The sequence below is a fragment of the Rhynchophorus ferrugineus genome, unplaced genomic scaffold (genome assembly GCF_030347505.1).
Source record: "Rhynchophorus ferrugineus isolate W39M unplaced genomic scaffold, kcgeb_rfMv2 rfM3, whole genome shotgun sequence".
NCBI lineage: Eukaryota > Metazoa > Arthropoda > Insecta > Coleoptera > Curculionidae > Rhynchophorus > Rhynchophorus ferrugineus.
In genome coordinates, this window is record NW_027472582.1 from 43,501,922 (window position 1) to 43,518,413 (window position 16,492).

Consider the following 16,492-nt stretch of genomic DNA (forward strand, 5'->3'; position numbering starts at 1 on the left):
AGTAAACTATGAGAAAGGATGTGCAGCTTTAAAACTTTCCGAATACTACGAATTCAATGACTAAGAGTATATGAGCAACTTAAGATCACATTTACTTGCAATGTTATTGTTCAATCCAACGTCAAACTGTTTTCTTTTCCTGGTACATTGTTTCGTTTATTCATAAGTGAGTTGATTCCAGTTAATTAATTATAATCATAAAAGTTCTAATAATCCGCCAGGAATCTGATTGCTTCAGTTGTGAAATTAATAGAGGCAAATATTTTAATTTTAGGGATAGGTAATAGCAACTGCCGATTCGATTGATTCGGTTTATTCCACCATACAGATAATTTTGCGAACCCTATAAATCTTATACTTTTGATTCCTTATTGTGTTCTTAAAAATTTAGTCACAGTCTGTACAATGTGGATATATAAAATGTTCACAGATAAGTTATATAGGCTCAATTTCTTAAACGGTTATAACAAAGCGCTATCTAAGAAAATGATATTTCCCGCAACCTCAGTCCCACATTTTATCATATTAACTACATAATGTCGGCCATTAAACTTCTATACAATTGAGACCTTGATAACTTTGATAAAGAACATTAGTTTCATGAAAGTTTCACATCATCCTTAGGTTTCATAGTTACAACTTGATGTAATGATATTTGTAGAATTAAATATTATCTCATAGCTACATTTGGCATTATTATCACTCTATGAAAATGTAATGTATATGTATGGAATATGTATACTAACTTTAAATTTTTCGATAAAATTACAATTTCAATCTAATTTCAGCCTTTAACTCAGATTTCAACGTTAACGTGTATAAAGCTATAATATAATATCTAATGCTGTCACCTTATTTTTCTTTATAATTCCGTATATGTCTGTTTATATTAGGTGTTTTCTTACATGTATTCTAATCACTTTTTTACTTTAAAAATGCATTTATTGAAAAAAATTGGCCACGCAATAAAATTATTATATTTATTATATTATATACAAAATATTATATAAGCATGCAACGGAATGACTTGCCTCAGTCACAGTTCAATTGCCATCAGTGGACATTTGATATCATAATATACACAGCAAACTTTTTCTGGGTCTGTATATATAGAGAGAGATTATAGATCCAATAAGCCTGGAAATTCATAGTCTTCTAGTCAACAATTTTGAGTGTCTCAAAATTACGGTATACACTAAAAAACTAATAACTCAAAAACGTTACACGTAAATCTGTTATTTTATGTAGAGAAATCTATCGACTATAACAATTTAAATTGATTAACAGTTGTTTATATTGAAAGATTGCATTTTCGCCAATAGATATCGCATATCAACACAAATAACAGCGTAACACTCCGCTGATTTCTTTGATCTAAAATATTTGAATTACATGTCGCAAAACGCTTAAACTCTTTTATAAAATTTCTATAAAAATTTAGTATGTTAATTGCCTTTAGACGGGAAAATATAGGAAAAATATAGGAATTATAAAAAATAGATACCATCTAAGAAAATATATAATATCATAATGTTGCATAAATAATTAGAAAATAACATTAATTAATTTATAGTTGAATCCTCAGATATAACATCCACCTTAAGCATATTATATTCTATCATCCGAACAGTTAAGAAAGTTAACGTAACGTTACGTATACGTATAACATATTTATGTACTATTGAGAATAAGAATTTTAACATAATATAATATATTAATTATTAATTATTAATTAATTATTAATATATTAATTACAATAATCAGATTTTTTCTGGGGTCGGTTTTTGATCATAGTAACTTAGTACTTACTAAAATCTAACTAATATATAAATCTAAAACCGAAGAATTTTCTTTGTTCTATTATTTAAGTGAATATTACTTTCTAATAGGATCTACCTGCCTGAAAAACTTAATATGCCATATTCAAACTGGTGTGGTTCTTGCCTGTTATACATTTAAATTTTATTTTTTACAATCTCATTATTTTTCAATCTTGTTTCGCCGGAGAAAAAGAAAGCCCCCTCATGATAATTAAATATTTAATAAATTTCGCGACGTCCTTTCTGAAAAACTTTTCGAATCTGCAATATTTATATTTTAATTTTAGACCTTTTTAGAGTTTCTAAAATTACAAAATGCTTCTTATTAAGCCGAAAAAGTAAATTGAATTTATATATATATACATATATATATATGCATATATATATATATGTATATATATATATATATATATATATATATATATATATATATATCAACAAGTCATGATATATATCAACATATATATCAGTATATATCAAGTGTCAAACAAACGTAGTGCCATTTTGGAGCTATTTTGCAAATGTGTTATTGTTCGTTTGCTCAATATTAATCATTCAACGGTCTCTAGTGCCATCGATTGTTTCAAAGAGCTTGATTATAATAGTCGGCGTCCAGGAAGTGGAAGAAAATGTGCCGCCAACGCATTTGCTAACCGCAAACTGATATAAGAAAGTCATCGGTTCATCGAATAGTACTCAAGGGCCTTCTAAATATAAGTTCAAGTTTAACGCATACAAGCTCCAAAAAGTTAAGCTTCTCATAAATGAGAACAAACGGGTACGGCTTTAAAGATGTCACCAACTCAACCGTTGAGCCGATACTCAGCGATAGGAGTGCATTCACGGATGAGAATCTATATGTTGAATAAGCGCGCATAACCACCAAAATGACAGAAGCTAGTCCGCTGAGGCTCCCGACCCATCGGCCATCATCGAACATCGCCAAAATCCGCAAGTACATCATGGTCTTGGGCGGAATTTGTGCCAGCTTACTGACCTCCCTCATTTTTGTGAATCAAAGAGTCAAAGTCAATCAAGAAATGTATCGTCACGATAATCCCAAGGCTGTCGTATTTCCGTGAGCTCCGCAGCACTTCGACGATGCGAACTGGACGTTCCAATATTTCAAGTCATGTTTAAATCTGTTTATAGCCTATTTTAAACCTTTTTAAAGATCCCTGTTGTTATTATTTATTTTTGTTTTGCTAAATGTATTTGATTTAATAAACTTATCACTTAAAATGTTTCATGCAGTTTTTGGGAACACCCTGAAAATACCTCAGTAGAGTCTGAGGTGAACCTACTCACCTATATGTGGTAAAAAAGCTGTTTTTTTTTGTAATTACACATAGATTATTTATATTTATATTCAGTATCACCTAGCCTGGTTACTAGCTTGGGATGATTTTCGTAGTGGAATATTGTACTCTTGCCTTATAGACAATCACAATATTAAACAATTTTTTGGTATTCAGGCTATGAAGTGCTTTGGTATAAACTTTGCTATTCCCATATTCCAACAATTGGTGGCTAAGCAACCAAGCTACTTCAGTTTGCCTTTGGTAGCTTTACAAACTGAACAGCAAGCAGGCGACCGTAATTCAATAAACTACATTAACACCCTTTGCTTTGATCAACACCCATAAGACTGGCGGTCCAACGGCAGCCTCTATATTTTTCACTAATTCATTTATCGATTTCAGTGAATTTATTGAATTTGAGAAGAACCTTATAATGTCCACGAAATAACCCTACAGAATGTGCCAGTTTTAATTTACGTGATGACGAAAACACATTGTCCCTTTAAAAAACTATGTTCTTTCCAGAAACTAGAAATGAAAATGGAAACCAAAAGAATATCATACCGATACGAAATTGTCCAGTGTTCTACAAATTATTTTTACTATTCACTGAAAAAAATATTCGTTCTTATGACCAATTTATATTATATTATAGAACTGATATCAAGATTACTAACCAAAGCGGTTCTCTATAATTGACAATTTAGTTTCTGTGGGCAAAACATGTATACAAATTCTGAAGAATGAATCAAAACCTATACCCATGCCATTTTTTAAATATATACATATTTAAATATTTGAATGTGATAGTCATTGCATGTAACTATTTTGCACTTAATTATTTCGAAGTATATCTGTAGAATTAATTCATTTTCCTTTGTGCAAACTTTGAGCAAAGTATAATATTATGTTCTGTATGTAACATAATATTTCCTTGCAACTATAAAAATATAACGTAAGGAAAACAATAATTTAATAATGTGTAACAAAAGCTGAGTACTCAGTATAATGGTAAAAGTTAATTTCTATATCTATATGACCTTACCTGCATCAGATTGAAACACATAGCAATGAGTGCCATACCCAGCATCAGGTACATGGAACAGAACACAAACTTGAGCTCTAGGATCTCGTCGAACTCTACTTGGCCATAGATCTTATCACCAGGGACAAAATCGCCAAAACCAATTGTACTTAATGATATAAAACAAAAATAGGAAGCATCAAGGAATGTCCAGCCAGAATCAAATTCCCAACGGAAAAATAATATTGCTCCTCCACATATGTATCTAAAACAAAAGAAAACATATTATTTTATGACATAATACTAGACAGTGGTTATGTTTACTATGCTTAAACATAACATATCTTTTTATATACAGAATAGATTTGAATATTAATTTATCATATATTATATATAATAATATCTTTAAATGTAATGTAATGTAATGGGGTGTATGCGTTTACATTTTAAAAGTTTCCTGACCGATAGTTGTATTTGCTGACAATAATTGCATTAAAATGAATATGTAGAATCCATACTGGAACTGCTTAAAAACATAATACGACTTTAAGATATTGTATATTTCTATTCTTTTTTGTTTCTCAATATCTACTGAATGTGCGTGCGTATCGTGGGACACTGATTCAATGGTACACTATTGATTAGCCTCAAAAGATGTTACCCCGATTTCTTTCCGGGAAAATGTCTTTTGAAGTGCAATCAATAGTGCACCAAAGGGCAACAGAATTAATTGAAATTTAATTTATGATAGCCTAATATTTGAACTAATTTCTAATTAAATTTTTAATTATTACCCAAGAATTCAATATACATATATAAAAAAATATGAAATGAATATGAAGCTACTACAGATACAGATACATCCTAAATTATGATCTGAACTTATTAAAAAATGACTCTGTTACTGACAAAATCATTATAGTGTTGGAATCTGCTTTATATATATAAAATATATATATATATATATATATATATATATATATATATATATATATATATAGTGAAATATATACATATGGTGAAAGTTATGAAGAAATGTTATTACTTAATTAAAAAAACAGCTATGGCAATTCAATTCTGTTTTAAATAAAATCAATATATAATCGGTGCCCAAGACTACGCCTGGATAATCGACTTAAAGAAAAGTTGCGACACATACCCTTTAAAATTTTATTAATATAGAGGCAAACACGTCACAGCTGAAAACTCATTGTTTTACTAATGTTAAGTAAATTTATACTCACCTCAACCAGCATTTTAGCCACTAAATTATTCGCCTATTCAATTTACATTCAGTAAAATCCGACAGTCAATATTGTCTGTAAAGCTTAGACAAAAAATAATATTACAGACCTATTTTAAGTGAACTTCTCCTGAGTCATATAGAGCTACTCAGACTTAACTCGACATCCTAAATTATGATCTGAACTTATTAAAAAATGACTCTGTTACTGACAAAATCATTATAGTGTTGGAATCTGCTTTAAAATAAAGCATACAAATGTTATGCTAGTTTAAAATCAGAAAAATATATATAAGTAGTCGATCAATTAACATGGAGTTAAATAACGCCGATCAGTACTTATAATAAATAATATTTTACATGATAAGGTATTGTTTGCGTCTTCTCTAATTTTGATATTTAAAAATAGGAGGATAATGAAAGCGTTGGATAATAAAATTGTACATAGAAGTGGAGTTATATTCGTAGTATTTATCAGGTCAGAATAGCGATGCAGCTAAGAAAGCATATTGTAAGCAGTATTTTATGAAAGCAACATGTGGTATCTGGACTTAAATTACATGGTGCTGTAAAATACGAGCTTTGTTTTATAATGTAGCTGTTTAAATTTCAAGATATTGTAAAACATCAAATTTTATCTTAAAGAGATTATTAATATTACAATTATTTTTATATAAAATGTAATTAATGAACACTAATTGGTTAGAAACGAAGCAAAAATAGCATTTGTAAAATAGAGTTTCATTTCTTTATAGATTTTCGATATTTTTTTCTTAAAACATAGACATCTATCAATCAAAAACATCATAGGTCATTAAATATATCTATGATACTTACAATTCCATCTGTTAACTCCATATTTTAGATCTTTTTTAGTTTTAGGCCATTTATATCTAAAAAGGTATGCAGGATAATGTGAGCGAACTAGGTGAGATTGCCGCATCCTTTTAATTGTGGGATTTGTCGCCTTTGCGAATACCCAGCAATATAAATAATTACCATGAGTGGCAAAATTGGATTCAAAATTATATTTTCTTGATATTTTTTCCCGAAATCACAGACAAAGACTTTCAAGGAAATCATAAGTAGTTCCGAATATCTATGGTACTTGGAGTTCTATCAACCAGGCGGTATTGCCGAATTTAATTGTAGAATTTGTCGCCTTTGCAAATACAGAAATAATTACCATGGATTAAAACATTATTAATGTTTCTTCGAGGGCTATATTTGCCAGATGTGATATATCAACATATCCTAGGTATGTTAGAAATTCATCAGAGTTCATTTCGAAAGACGCGATGGTCAGAGTTACTAACTTCTTCGTATTCAGTTTAATTTAGTCTCGTTTGAGTTTCATCAAATGGTGGGTTTGTTCACAGAGTACTCCTGTTTTCTCCTTTTAATTATCATTTATTTCTTATTAAGTCTCAATTTATAATGTTCTTTTTATTAATGTTCATTTATCATTTTCTATTTATTATTCTCTATTTACTATTTTATATGTATTATTTGTTAAAATATGCAGAACAACATTGTTTTCGATTTACGTATAGGGCACCTGATGGCTAATCAAGGCGGGCGTGGTATCGGGAGCAGGCGAAGGGAATGCTGATATGTATACTTATTGGATACAAAGGCTCCTTAAATCCTTAACTGGAAACCATATAGTTCGTTAGAGTCTCTCGAAGAGTATCTTGTTGGCGTAATTATTAGAAGAATGTTACTGCAATAACATCTACTACCTTGTATATCATCAAGATAGTGACCTTTATTATGTTTTGTTGACAGATTGTATTTTATTTACCAATAAATCAAAGGATTTCTTACATTATGGCAAATCAGAGATAATAGTTTTATGGTTGCAACCGTAAATATAATGAAACTAAAGAAAAGTGCCGGAGTCAGTGATGTGTTATTATGATCTGTGGATAACTTGAAGCATACATAAACGCCACCGAAGGTGGTTTCTGCTGGCTCTTGGTGGCAGCGTATCTAATGTGTGGCCTTTGTCTTTCTTTCTTGTACGCATTGTACTTTCGTCATAGCTGGAGATGAAGAAGTGATAATAGCAACAGTGCCGTTCATTTATTTATGTATTTATTTGAGAATTTAGCTTCATTCTAGCGAGGCCTACTAACCTTAATGGCAGGATATCGCGCGTTGCCTCCCTTGATCTTATTACACGTCCGTTACTGTTAGTGTTAGAGTAGAAGCAGGTACGTCGCATGTTACCTTCCCTTCGAACCGTGTGCACATGTTATTCTTTATCCTAGTTAGTTTATCGTTGCTATCAGTTATCGCCATTATCCGTTGTCTGCTATGATTGCTCGTCATTGCTACTGACTACCTTTGTCATTGCCTATTATTGATATTATCAATACTTACATGATAAGTATCGTGACTTATCTATATATTTTTGTATCAGTACAATTATTTATTAGTATAGTAGCCGGTCAGCATAATCATATACTCGTACTATTATCTGCCAGTAACCATAATAGTAAGTATCATTACATTTTATTATTGCCTGATATTAGAAATATCTGCAGTAATAATTACCAATTATTTTTATATTACATATTTGTTTTTAATTTCAACCTTGCAATTGAAAAGTAGTTGCTCAGGTACATTTTTATTTTGTTTTTGGAAATGTTACCCGACAAACTTGACATTAAGATCTCGCTTGCTCAGAATTTTCTTTATATATTTTGCCATTTATTATGTCAATATCTGTTATATTATTTATTTATATCTCTGTTTTTATTTCTTTAAGATATTACATTGTTTCGTTTTATTTATATATTATTTTTATGTTAGGCCCTAAGTTTAAACGTTTCTCTACACATTTAACATATCATAACTTTAATTTATAATTTAATGACTTTAATTAAATATAATTGTCTAATGTTCTAAGAGATATATTACTTACCCAACCATAATCATCAGACACACAGTAATGGGCACATTAACACTTTCAACGTCATATGATTCATCTGAAAATAATGTAGGTCCTTCACTGACAACTGAAGGTCGTGAATTCATATTAGCCATTTTAATGCTCACCTAAAAATAAAATAAAAATTCATTAATAACTGTTTAGAAAAATTTAGAAAAAATCCGCATTTTAGAACTCGTAAACTGTAAATATTGTATTAAGGACGTCATAGAGATAGATGAATAAATTTGTTAATTATGTTTATAAAATTCTAATAGTTATTTCCCAAAATACCGCTTTTATAATATCTGCATTTTTATAGCTTATGGCGGATTTTTGGGTTTCTCTGCCATATTACCGCTACCTGGCCTCTGGTTTATTTGGAATATGGATAAAACTTCATATCTGGCCATTGGTTAGAAGAGAAAATGATTGGCAGATACAGTATGCTTTCAAAGTGGGCGTTCATAAGTTTAGATAGAAAGTCCAATATTGGAGATCGGCTTGATTCACTTAAATTGTAATAAGTACAAATATAGAAATTAGTGCAAACTAAAGTTTTATTTTATTAATTCGCAAGCAAGTCTGGGTGAAATCGCCAGCTGATAACAACCAGGATATAAGGTTAATTAACAACAGTAAACAAATAAAAGAACTCCAACGGCAGTTCGCTACGAAAGATATCGAAGAAGTTTCGAATAACGAAACCAACCACGAAAGAAGAACTAGTCTTGTATTAATATATAAGGCTTTCCAGATTTTATTTTTTCAGATTGGACATTTCAATCTCGACTTTCGAACATTTCTGATCCAATTTGAGGCTTCCGATAGCATGTCGATAAACAGTCAAGCCCCATATAACAGCCATACGTCAAAATCGTTACCAAATCGACCGAGTTTCTCTATCTCACACAAAATCTAACTAATATGCAAGCTCAAAGTTAAACCGTAAATAGGAGTTTTATTGGTTCATTTTTTTTACTAAAACGCAAAGAAAAGTGCTGTTCAAGGAAATCAAAAATACTTACTATTCCATGTGGTAATTCTATATTTTAGAACTATTTTTAATTTTTAGTCATTCATCTTTAAAGGGGCTTGAGCGATAATATGAAGTTAACTAAGCAAAGTTAACTAGCGATTTTGTCGCTGTTAGCGATACCCAGGAACAGAAACAATTACCATAAACAGTAGCATTATTGATACTTTTTCGTAGACCATTATTATCATATGTGATATCTTAAAATATCCAAGACGTTAGAATTTCATAAGAGATTATTAGTGGACGCGGCTTTATTTATTTATCTATTGATCCAATTATCTTTATCTGTTTTATTTTTCTGTATCATTTATTCGTACATTTCTCATAATTCTTAAATCGCTGTAAATTAAAGATAATATTATTATTATTGCAACTATAAAATTTAAATTATAACTATTTTATAAGCCAGAAACTGATGCTAATAACTAATGTGACACTTTAATTTATTGATAATTTGAAGGATACATAAAGGCAACTGAAAGTGGTTTCTGCTGGCTCTTAGTGAGGACATATTTGTGTGTTCTTTTTTTTTGGGGCGAAGGGTTTCCCCTTATACGCATTGCACGTTCATCGTAGTCGGAATTAGAAGAACTGAGTTTAAAACAGCAAAGGTGTTTCTTATTTATTTATTTGAGATTATAATGAGGTCTGCTAACCCTAGTAACAATATCTCGCATGTCTGCTTATCTTGAACTTATTGGACGCCCACTACTGTTAGTTCTAGGGCAGAAGCTGACACCTTGCACGTTAGCTTTCCTTCGTACCATGTGCACATGTTATACTTCATCATATCTTATTTGTCATCACTATTAATTATAGCTATTATGCGTTGTATGTTATTTATTGTCCATTACTGCCCAGAATTGTAATTAATTACTATGGACTAAGACTTTTGCTAACTATCAATGACTAAATTACTAGTCCAGCCTTGTCATGGAATGCAATGGAACTTTTAATAATACCTTTATTCTTACCTGATTTTGGATGAATTATTTTATTTATTTAATATTACATTAGCAGTACTACCGTGCAAAAAAAAATTTGGCCAATATTGAAATAATATTACGTTTCGGTATTATAACTTTTCGGAACAAGCACATTTTTATCTTAGAGATTAAGTCAACAAAGATCATTGTCGGGTCTGGGATTCTGTTCATTGATTTTAGCTGGAAATTTCAATGTGCTATTTTGACAACCAAAAGAAGGTAGTGGCAATAGGCAACGAAAATAGAAACAATTAGTATTCATTAATAATTGTGGCCAATTGTTATTTTGTACAGCTTAATTAGTCAAGACACTTGGATACATTAAAAAGCAGGTAGCATCCCAAATATCCCCAAACAAATTAAAAATCAAGAAAAATGAAACGTCGAGTAATTCGTAAAATAGGGCTTCAAACATTAATATTCAGCAAAACCAAATTAAGAGATAGTATCCGCGAACATAATCTAACTCTGTTTTTATTCTAAATCTTAATCTTGAACTATTTTCAACATATGTATTATTGTAATTTAAACATTGATTTACTAGTTCATTAAGACGCTTAGTATTAAATTACTTTGTGCAAATAATCTTGATTATTTTTTAAATCGAAATAATGTCCAATTAATATAGCCGATAAACAATTCCATCATTAATTTAGTGATAATTGCAACAATTTACAATAATGTATTAAACTAAAGAATTAAATTCATACATTTTATAATATAATTAATTGATTTTTATTGCCATATTTCGATAAACGATCTAATTTAAAGCGCAGATACCACGTGTTGCTGTGTGAAATACGGTCGACAATATTAGCTTTCCCAACCGCAACCCAGTTGTTCCCTCCTTATAAATATCAGGACTTGCTTTACTTTCGAGTCATATTTTGTAAAAAAGCTACTTATTTAAAAATAAAGCGTGACAATATTCGGCACCTTCATAAACATCTCCTTTACCTCTGATGTATGATTAAATAACTTGTTACGAAATATTTACAATGATGTTTTATTATGAAATCTCGTTATAGTTTTTAATTAATGATTTTAAAAATTAAATGTTAATCAAATATTTAACTATTTAAATTTTATACATTATAAAGTCATATAATTTTTAAAATTTTTAAATTTATCCCACACCATTTCAACTCAGCAGAATTCCAAAACCAGCTCGTGAATATTAGAGTACATACATAACACTAAGCTTTCTCTTTCCTTTACATAGGCTACCAAAAGGTTTCGCTTTCTTTTTTTACTACATAGAAAAGAATGGAGAAATAATCTGTCAGCTGTTGTTGGTAATAATTGTTGATTTATTGACTATTACATATTTATTAACTATCAGAATAGTATGCTCCGTAGCAGAGATTTTTTATTGAAATTTATACGGCTGTTCTTCTTACTGCTTTTGTTAAAAATCCAATATGACTGAGTGTTTCTTTCACATATGTTATCATTGTGAAGGAATAAGAATTCTGCGGTCCCCTATCTAGGTAAACAAAATTAAAAATTTCAATTTCTCTACGGCCGAGATAAAGAGCCTTTACTCCATATTCCTCCACCTATTAGAAACATATTAGAAAAGGAATCAGAGGTTTATCGATATCAAATTGCGGGCGTCACATCCATAATCCATAAAATAATGCATTTAAACTGCAAAACATCTATTATGACTAGTCCACAGTTTTATGTAGGTCTAGAACAGCATGAAAATAATAAAATAGTTGCTACATCAAATGATTAGTAGACTACAATATAAAAGTCTAATCACTGTAGAAGAATAGTGTTCTCCAATGTACAAACTTCCAACACCTTTTAATGCGCTGTAAAACAAAATGCAGAAAACAACCAAATAAAATAGCAACATATACGTTGTGCAATGAAAAAGGCCACAGTGCCAATTATAAAAGATGTGTATTAGGCAGAAAATTAAAGAACTTCAGCCAAGTAAAGTTGTTTCAGAACAATGCAAAGACAGGAAATTGACAAAACAACAAGACATTGCAACGCTTCAACTAAAACCTTCAGGAGAGAATAAAAAATGTAAACATTTAAAAATATAGATAGCATCAAAAAGTTTAGCAAAACATAAGCCGAAACAAAAACGAAGAAAGATGTAAATACCAACCACCATTGCGATTATTAATATGTTCAGTGAATTTCCAACTGTAAAACGACAAAATTTCAAACAAATTCAATTACCAAATAGGGAATAAAATTATATTAAAATACAGTGTTCTGATGTCTACGGGCACTACACCCCAGCTAACATACCTGCGGCGGAATAGCCTTAATTATAAAATAATATATTCAACATTTCTAAAAAAAAATAGAAGAAACACAAGATATAGTCTATAAAAATTTACAATAAACTCACGTCATCTCGAGGTTAAATGTATTGCCTATTGCAATTTATAAATTCTTTTTAAAATATTAATCTGATGCCTACTTAAATACCAAAGCCATTTGTCATAATCAGAGTCAGAAAAAGATTGGGTATCTAACAGTTACTTCTAACAGAAACGAATAAGTATTGTATATTATATACAATATAGTATATTAAGTATTATATAAGTATAAAGTATTGATACCGTTAAATGCTAAGTTGTTGCCTTTTTTATTGAAAATATTTTAGCATTGTTTCAGCTCCACTGAATATTAGCATGGACTGTGGCTAAAATATCCCAAAAAATTAACAACAATATAAACTTCGACTAACCAAAAACAAACTGTCTTAATACGAAGCAGGTGACCAATTTAGATGACCTTGGTGTTAGCTCTATCAGAGATAACATTCAGGAAATATATTAAAGCAGTAATTTATATATATATATATATATATATATATATATATATATATATATATATATATAATATATATATATATATATATATATATATATATATATATATATATATATATATATATATATATATATATATATATATATATATATATATATATATATATATATATATAATATATATATATATATATATATATATATATATATATATATATATAATATATATATATATATATATATATATATATATATATATATATATATATATATATATATATATATATATATATATATATTCAATCAATAGAATATGGCTGGGGTAGTCGAAAATTATTACAATGGACATGTAGATTGAAAAAGATATATAACAAGAACTGTTTGGATATATGAAGAGAAGGACTGTCAACAATAACGCCTTTCGGTTTGTATTGGACAAAAGAAGAAACTGACAAATGGTGTAATTGTGAACTAGTGCTAGATTGGAAATTAACAGCTTAGTTTCTGGATATGAGATTTTAGAATGTGGTTATATATTAAAGTGAAAATTAACTAAAATTCAAGATTGATGTGGCAATATTCTGACGTTTTGACGTTTTATTGGATGGACTATATATACATACTATATATATTATGTACTATATATTACATAAATATACTATATTGTATGTACTATATACCCTATATTATATATTATGTTATTTATATATTAAATATAACGATCGATTGAGTTTCATTGTGTTGTACCTACTGATGAATAAAATTAATGAATAATTTGAGGTCATCCTTCTGGCACAAGCTGGACCAATTTGTCCATTATCATTTTTCCGCCACTCATGAATCGCTTTTCATACATTCCGGTCAACTTTCGATAAGGGCGCCGGAATGAGGCCGACACTGCGCCCCGATAAAATTGTGATGGGACTTGTCGGCCGCCCGGACCCTCTCATTTTTCACCACCGATGGCGACAGAGTGATATTTATTGAATAAAAAATGCCAGCCGTGTAATTTTTAGATAGAATAAGTTGATAAATGGCGTTCGGAGATAAATATCGATAGATCGATGACAGGATCGACTTACCAAAGGTTTTGTGATAGTTCGTAACCTTGACATGAAAAAAAAAATCTAAAAATGTCTACACATTCAAAACGCCATTACGTTTTAGGAAATTCCTATCTGCGCTATTACACCTTAAATCAATAACAGCGCTGGACTATATCGCCGTTGCGTATTTTATATTTATGTTTCATAACAATAAAGCGGCTTATTTTAGGAACACATACATTTGTAGATCCACTGGAACTATCAGTATTTTGATTACTATCATTGTCCTCCATTTGTTGATCTCTTTGAATTCGTCTTTCCGCCCTTCGCTTCGCTACCTGCAACAATGGAATATATTTATTAATAAAATTTTAATTTAAAACATTGACAAACATTAGACTATGTGACGCAATTTTTCTAACATAAATAAGATTAAGCGTTTTGAATTCCATTGTTAAAAACATTGTCTATTAATATAGTTGTCTAACACGTCACGTTCCTTAGAAATAGTGTGAATACTATATACGTTTAAAAGCTATATTACTAAACAATGGCAGCCGATATCTTCCCATATTTATTACATGTTCAGCGATTTTGAAAATATTTATAAAACAAATTTTAGATTTAATCAAATACAAAAAAAAATAAAACTGGAAGGTTCGTGCTGATTCAAAATTTGTTGCCGTATTACTTGGGCTACACAGAGGTTTCACACAATATTGTTCTCTTCTCTGTTTGTGGGACAGTAGATACACCAAAATCCACTATGAAGTTAAAACTTGACCAAAAAGAACTGACTAAGTTTGTGGTAAATCAAGCGTTAATTATGAACCTCTTATTATATGATTTTCCACTCTTACACATAAAACTTGCTTTAATGAAAAATTCGATTCGGCAGAAAGGCATTCGATAAAAATGGTAAAGGATTTTTGTATTTGAAAACTGTTTTCTCTACATTAACTGATGCTAAATTAAAAGAAGGCATTTTTTAGCCCAAAAATAAGAAAACTTATTAGCAATAAATTCGGTGAAGATAATACCGCGAAAGAGTTACAGGCTTGGTATTTCTAATGAAAATAATTAATGGATTTCTAGGCGATCTTAAAGCTGAAAATCCGAACTTTTATTGTATGACTTGTTACAAAAATTTAAAATGATGGGGTGCAGAATCCCTTAAAAATATATTTCTTGCATTCCCAATCTTGGAATGGTCAGTGACGAATAAGCTGAACGCTTGCACTAGGATATAAACAGATAGAACAGCATTATCAAAGCAAATGGGATACTAAAATGTTAGCAGATTACTGCTGGTTTGTAATGAGAGAGGATTCTACTTTTCCCAAGAGGAAAAAATAATATTTCGTCATTTTCAGAATATAAGGCTTATTTCTCTATTGATCACTTAAACATGAGCTATTCTGATTCATTTTCAATTTGTAGATTCATATTAAAACATTTTTTCTAAAAGAATAATATTATAAATTAACAAATATGATTTAAAATTTTCATACTGTCTTTAATTAATAATAATACTTTATGTTATCATAAGTTTAAAATAGTCCGTGTTATAAAAAATCCGTTTAAGTTTTTGTGTTGGGCAGGTACAATTTGACAAAGAAAGATTATTTTATATATCATTATAAAATGATTTTTGAAAAATTAATTTTATAACAATTCTGCAAAGACTAGACTAAATTTTGGTAACAGATTTTATATTATACAGTACATATTTATAATTAGATATTCTAATGGGTTTAGGTGATGATAGGTACTCTAAGGTAATTATACATCTGTAAAAACTCCAAACAAGTTGCGCATTTTCGTTCCAAGGCAGAAAAAAGCCATAGAAATGTAATTAAATCTTGCTAGGCGTGAACCCGCAGTATATCTCGACCATGGGTAATTTATTGTTGTTAGGATTATTCTGATAAAAGTATTTACTATTTCAACTACCTTTTTTAGTTCTAATTTATTATTAAGGTGACTTACAAACGCAATAACGAGATAAGTAACATTGCTGATAAAATTTAATATGGTAATAATTATTATAATAAATTTTAAAATTAAATCTTTTGCATGTTATCTAACCAAATATTAAAAGGAATTTTTTCCTTTCCACAGAGCTGCTAAATGTTAAAAAAAATAAAAATCCATTGTAAAATATGTATAATTTAATCCTGTTACTGTTGTAGCTACTATCAACTCTGTAAAATTAACTTTTTAATAATTTTGTCAATACATTGATATCTGTATCTTAAATTTACTATCATACAATTTTTCAGCAGATAAGAATTTTT

At 29.5% G+C, this 16,492-nt stretch overlaps 1 protein-coding gene and 1 long non-coding RNA gene across 4 annotated transcripts in view; one reads left to right on the plus strand and one right to left on the minus strand.

Moving 5' to 3' along the window:
• The window catches only part of LOC143193313 (potassium channel subfamily K member 18), a 133,406-nt gene that overhangs the window by 11,044 nt on the left and 105,870 nt on the right, over positions 1–16,492 (minus strand). For all 3 annotated transcript variants that reach the window (XM_076399461.1, XM_076399463.1, XM_076399462.1), the window contains 3 exons: positions 14,435–14,533; positions 8,318–8,451; positions 4,167–4,410 (listed from right to left, as the gene is read on the minus strand). In XM_076399461.1, coding sequence (XP_076255576.1) covers positions 4,167–4,410; positions 8,318–8,451; positions 14,435–14,533 — 477 coding nt within the window. The remainder of the gene's footprint in view (positions 1–4,166; positions 4,411–8,317; positions 8,452–14,434; positions 14,534–16,492) is intronic.
• LOC143193314 (uncharacterized) lies at positions 7,790–8,880 on the plus strand. Its single transcript, XR_013004981.1, has 2 exons — positions 7,790–7,888; positions 8,646–8,880. It is a non-coding gene; the product is annotated as an uncharacterized LOC143193314 (long non-coding RNA).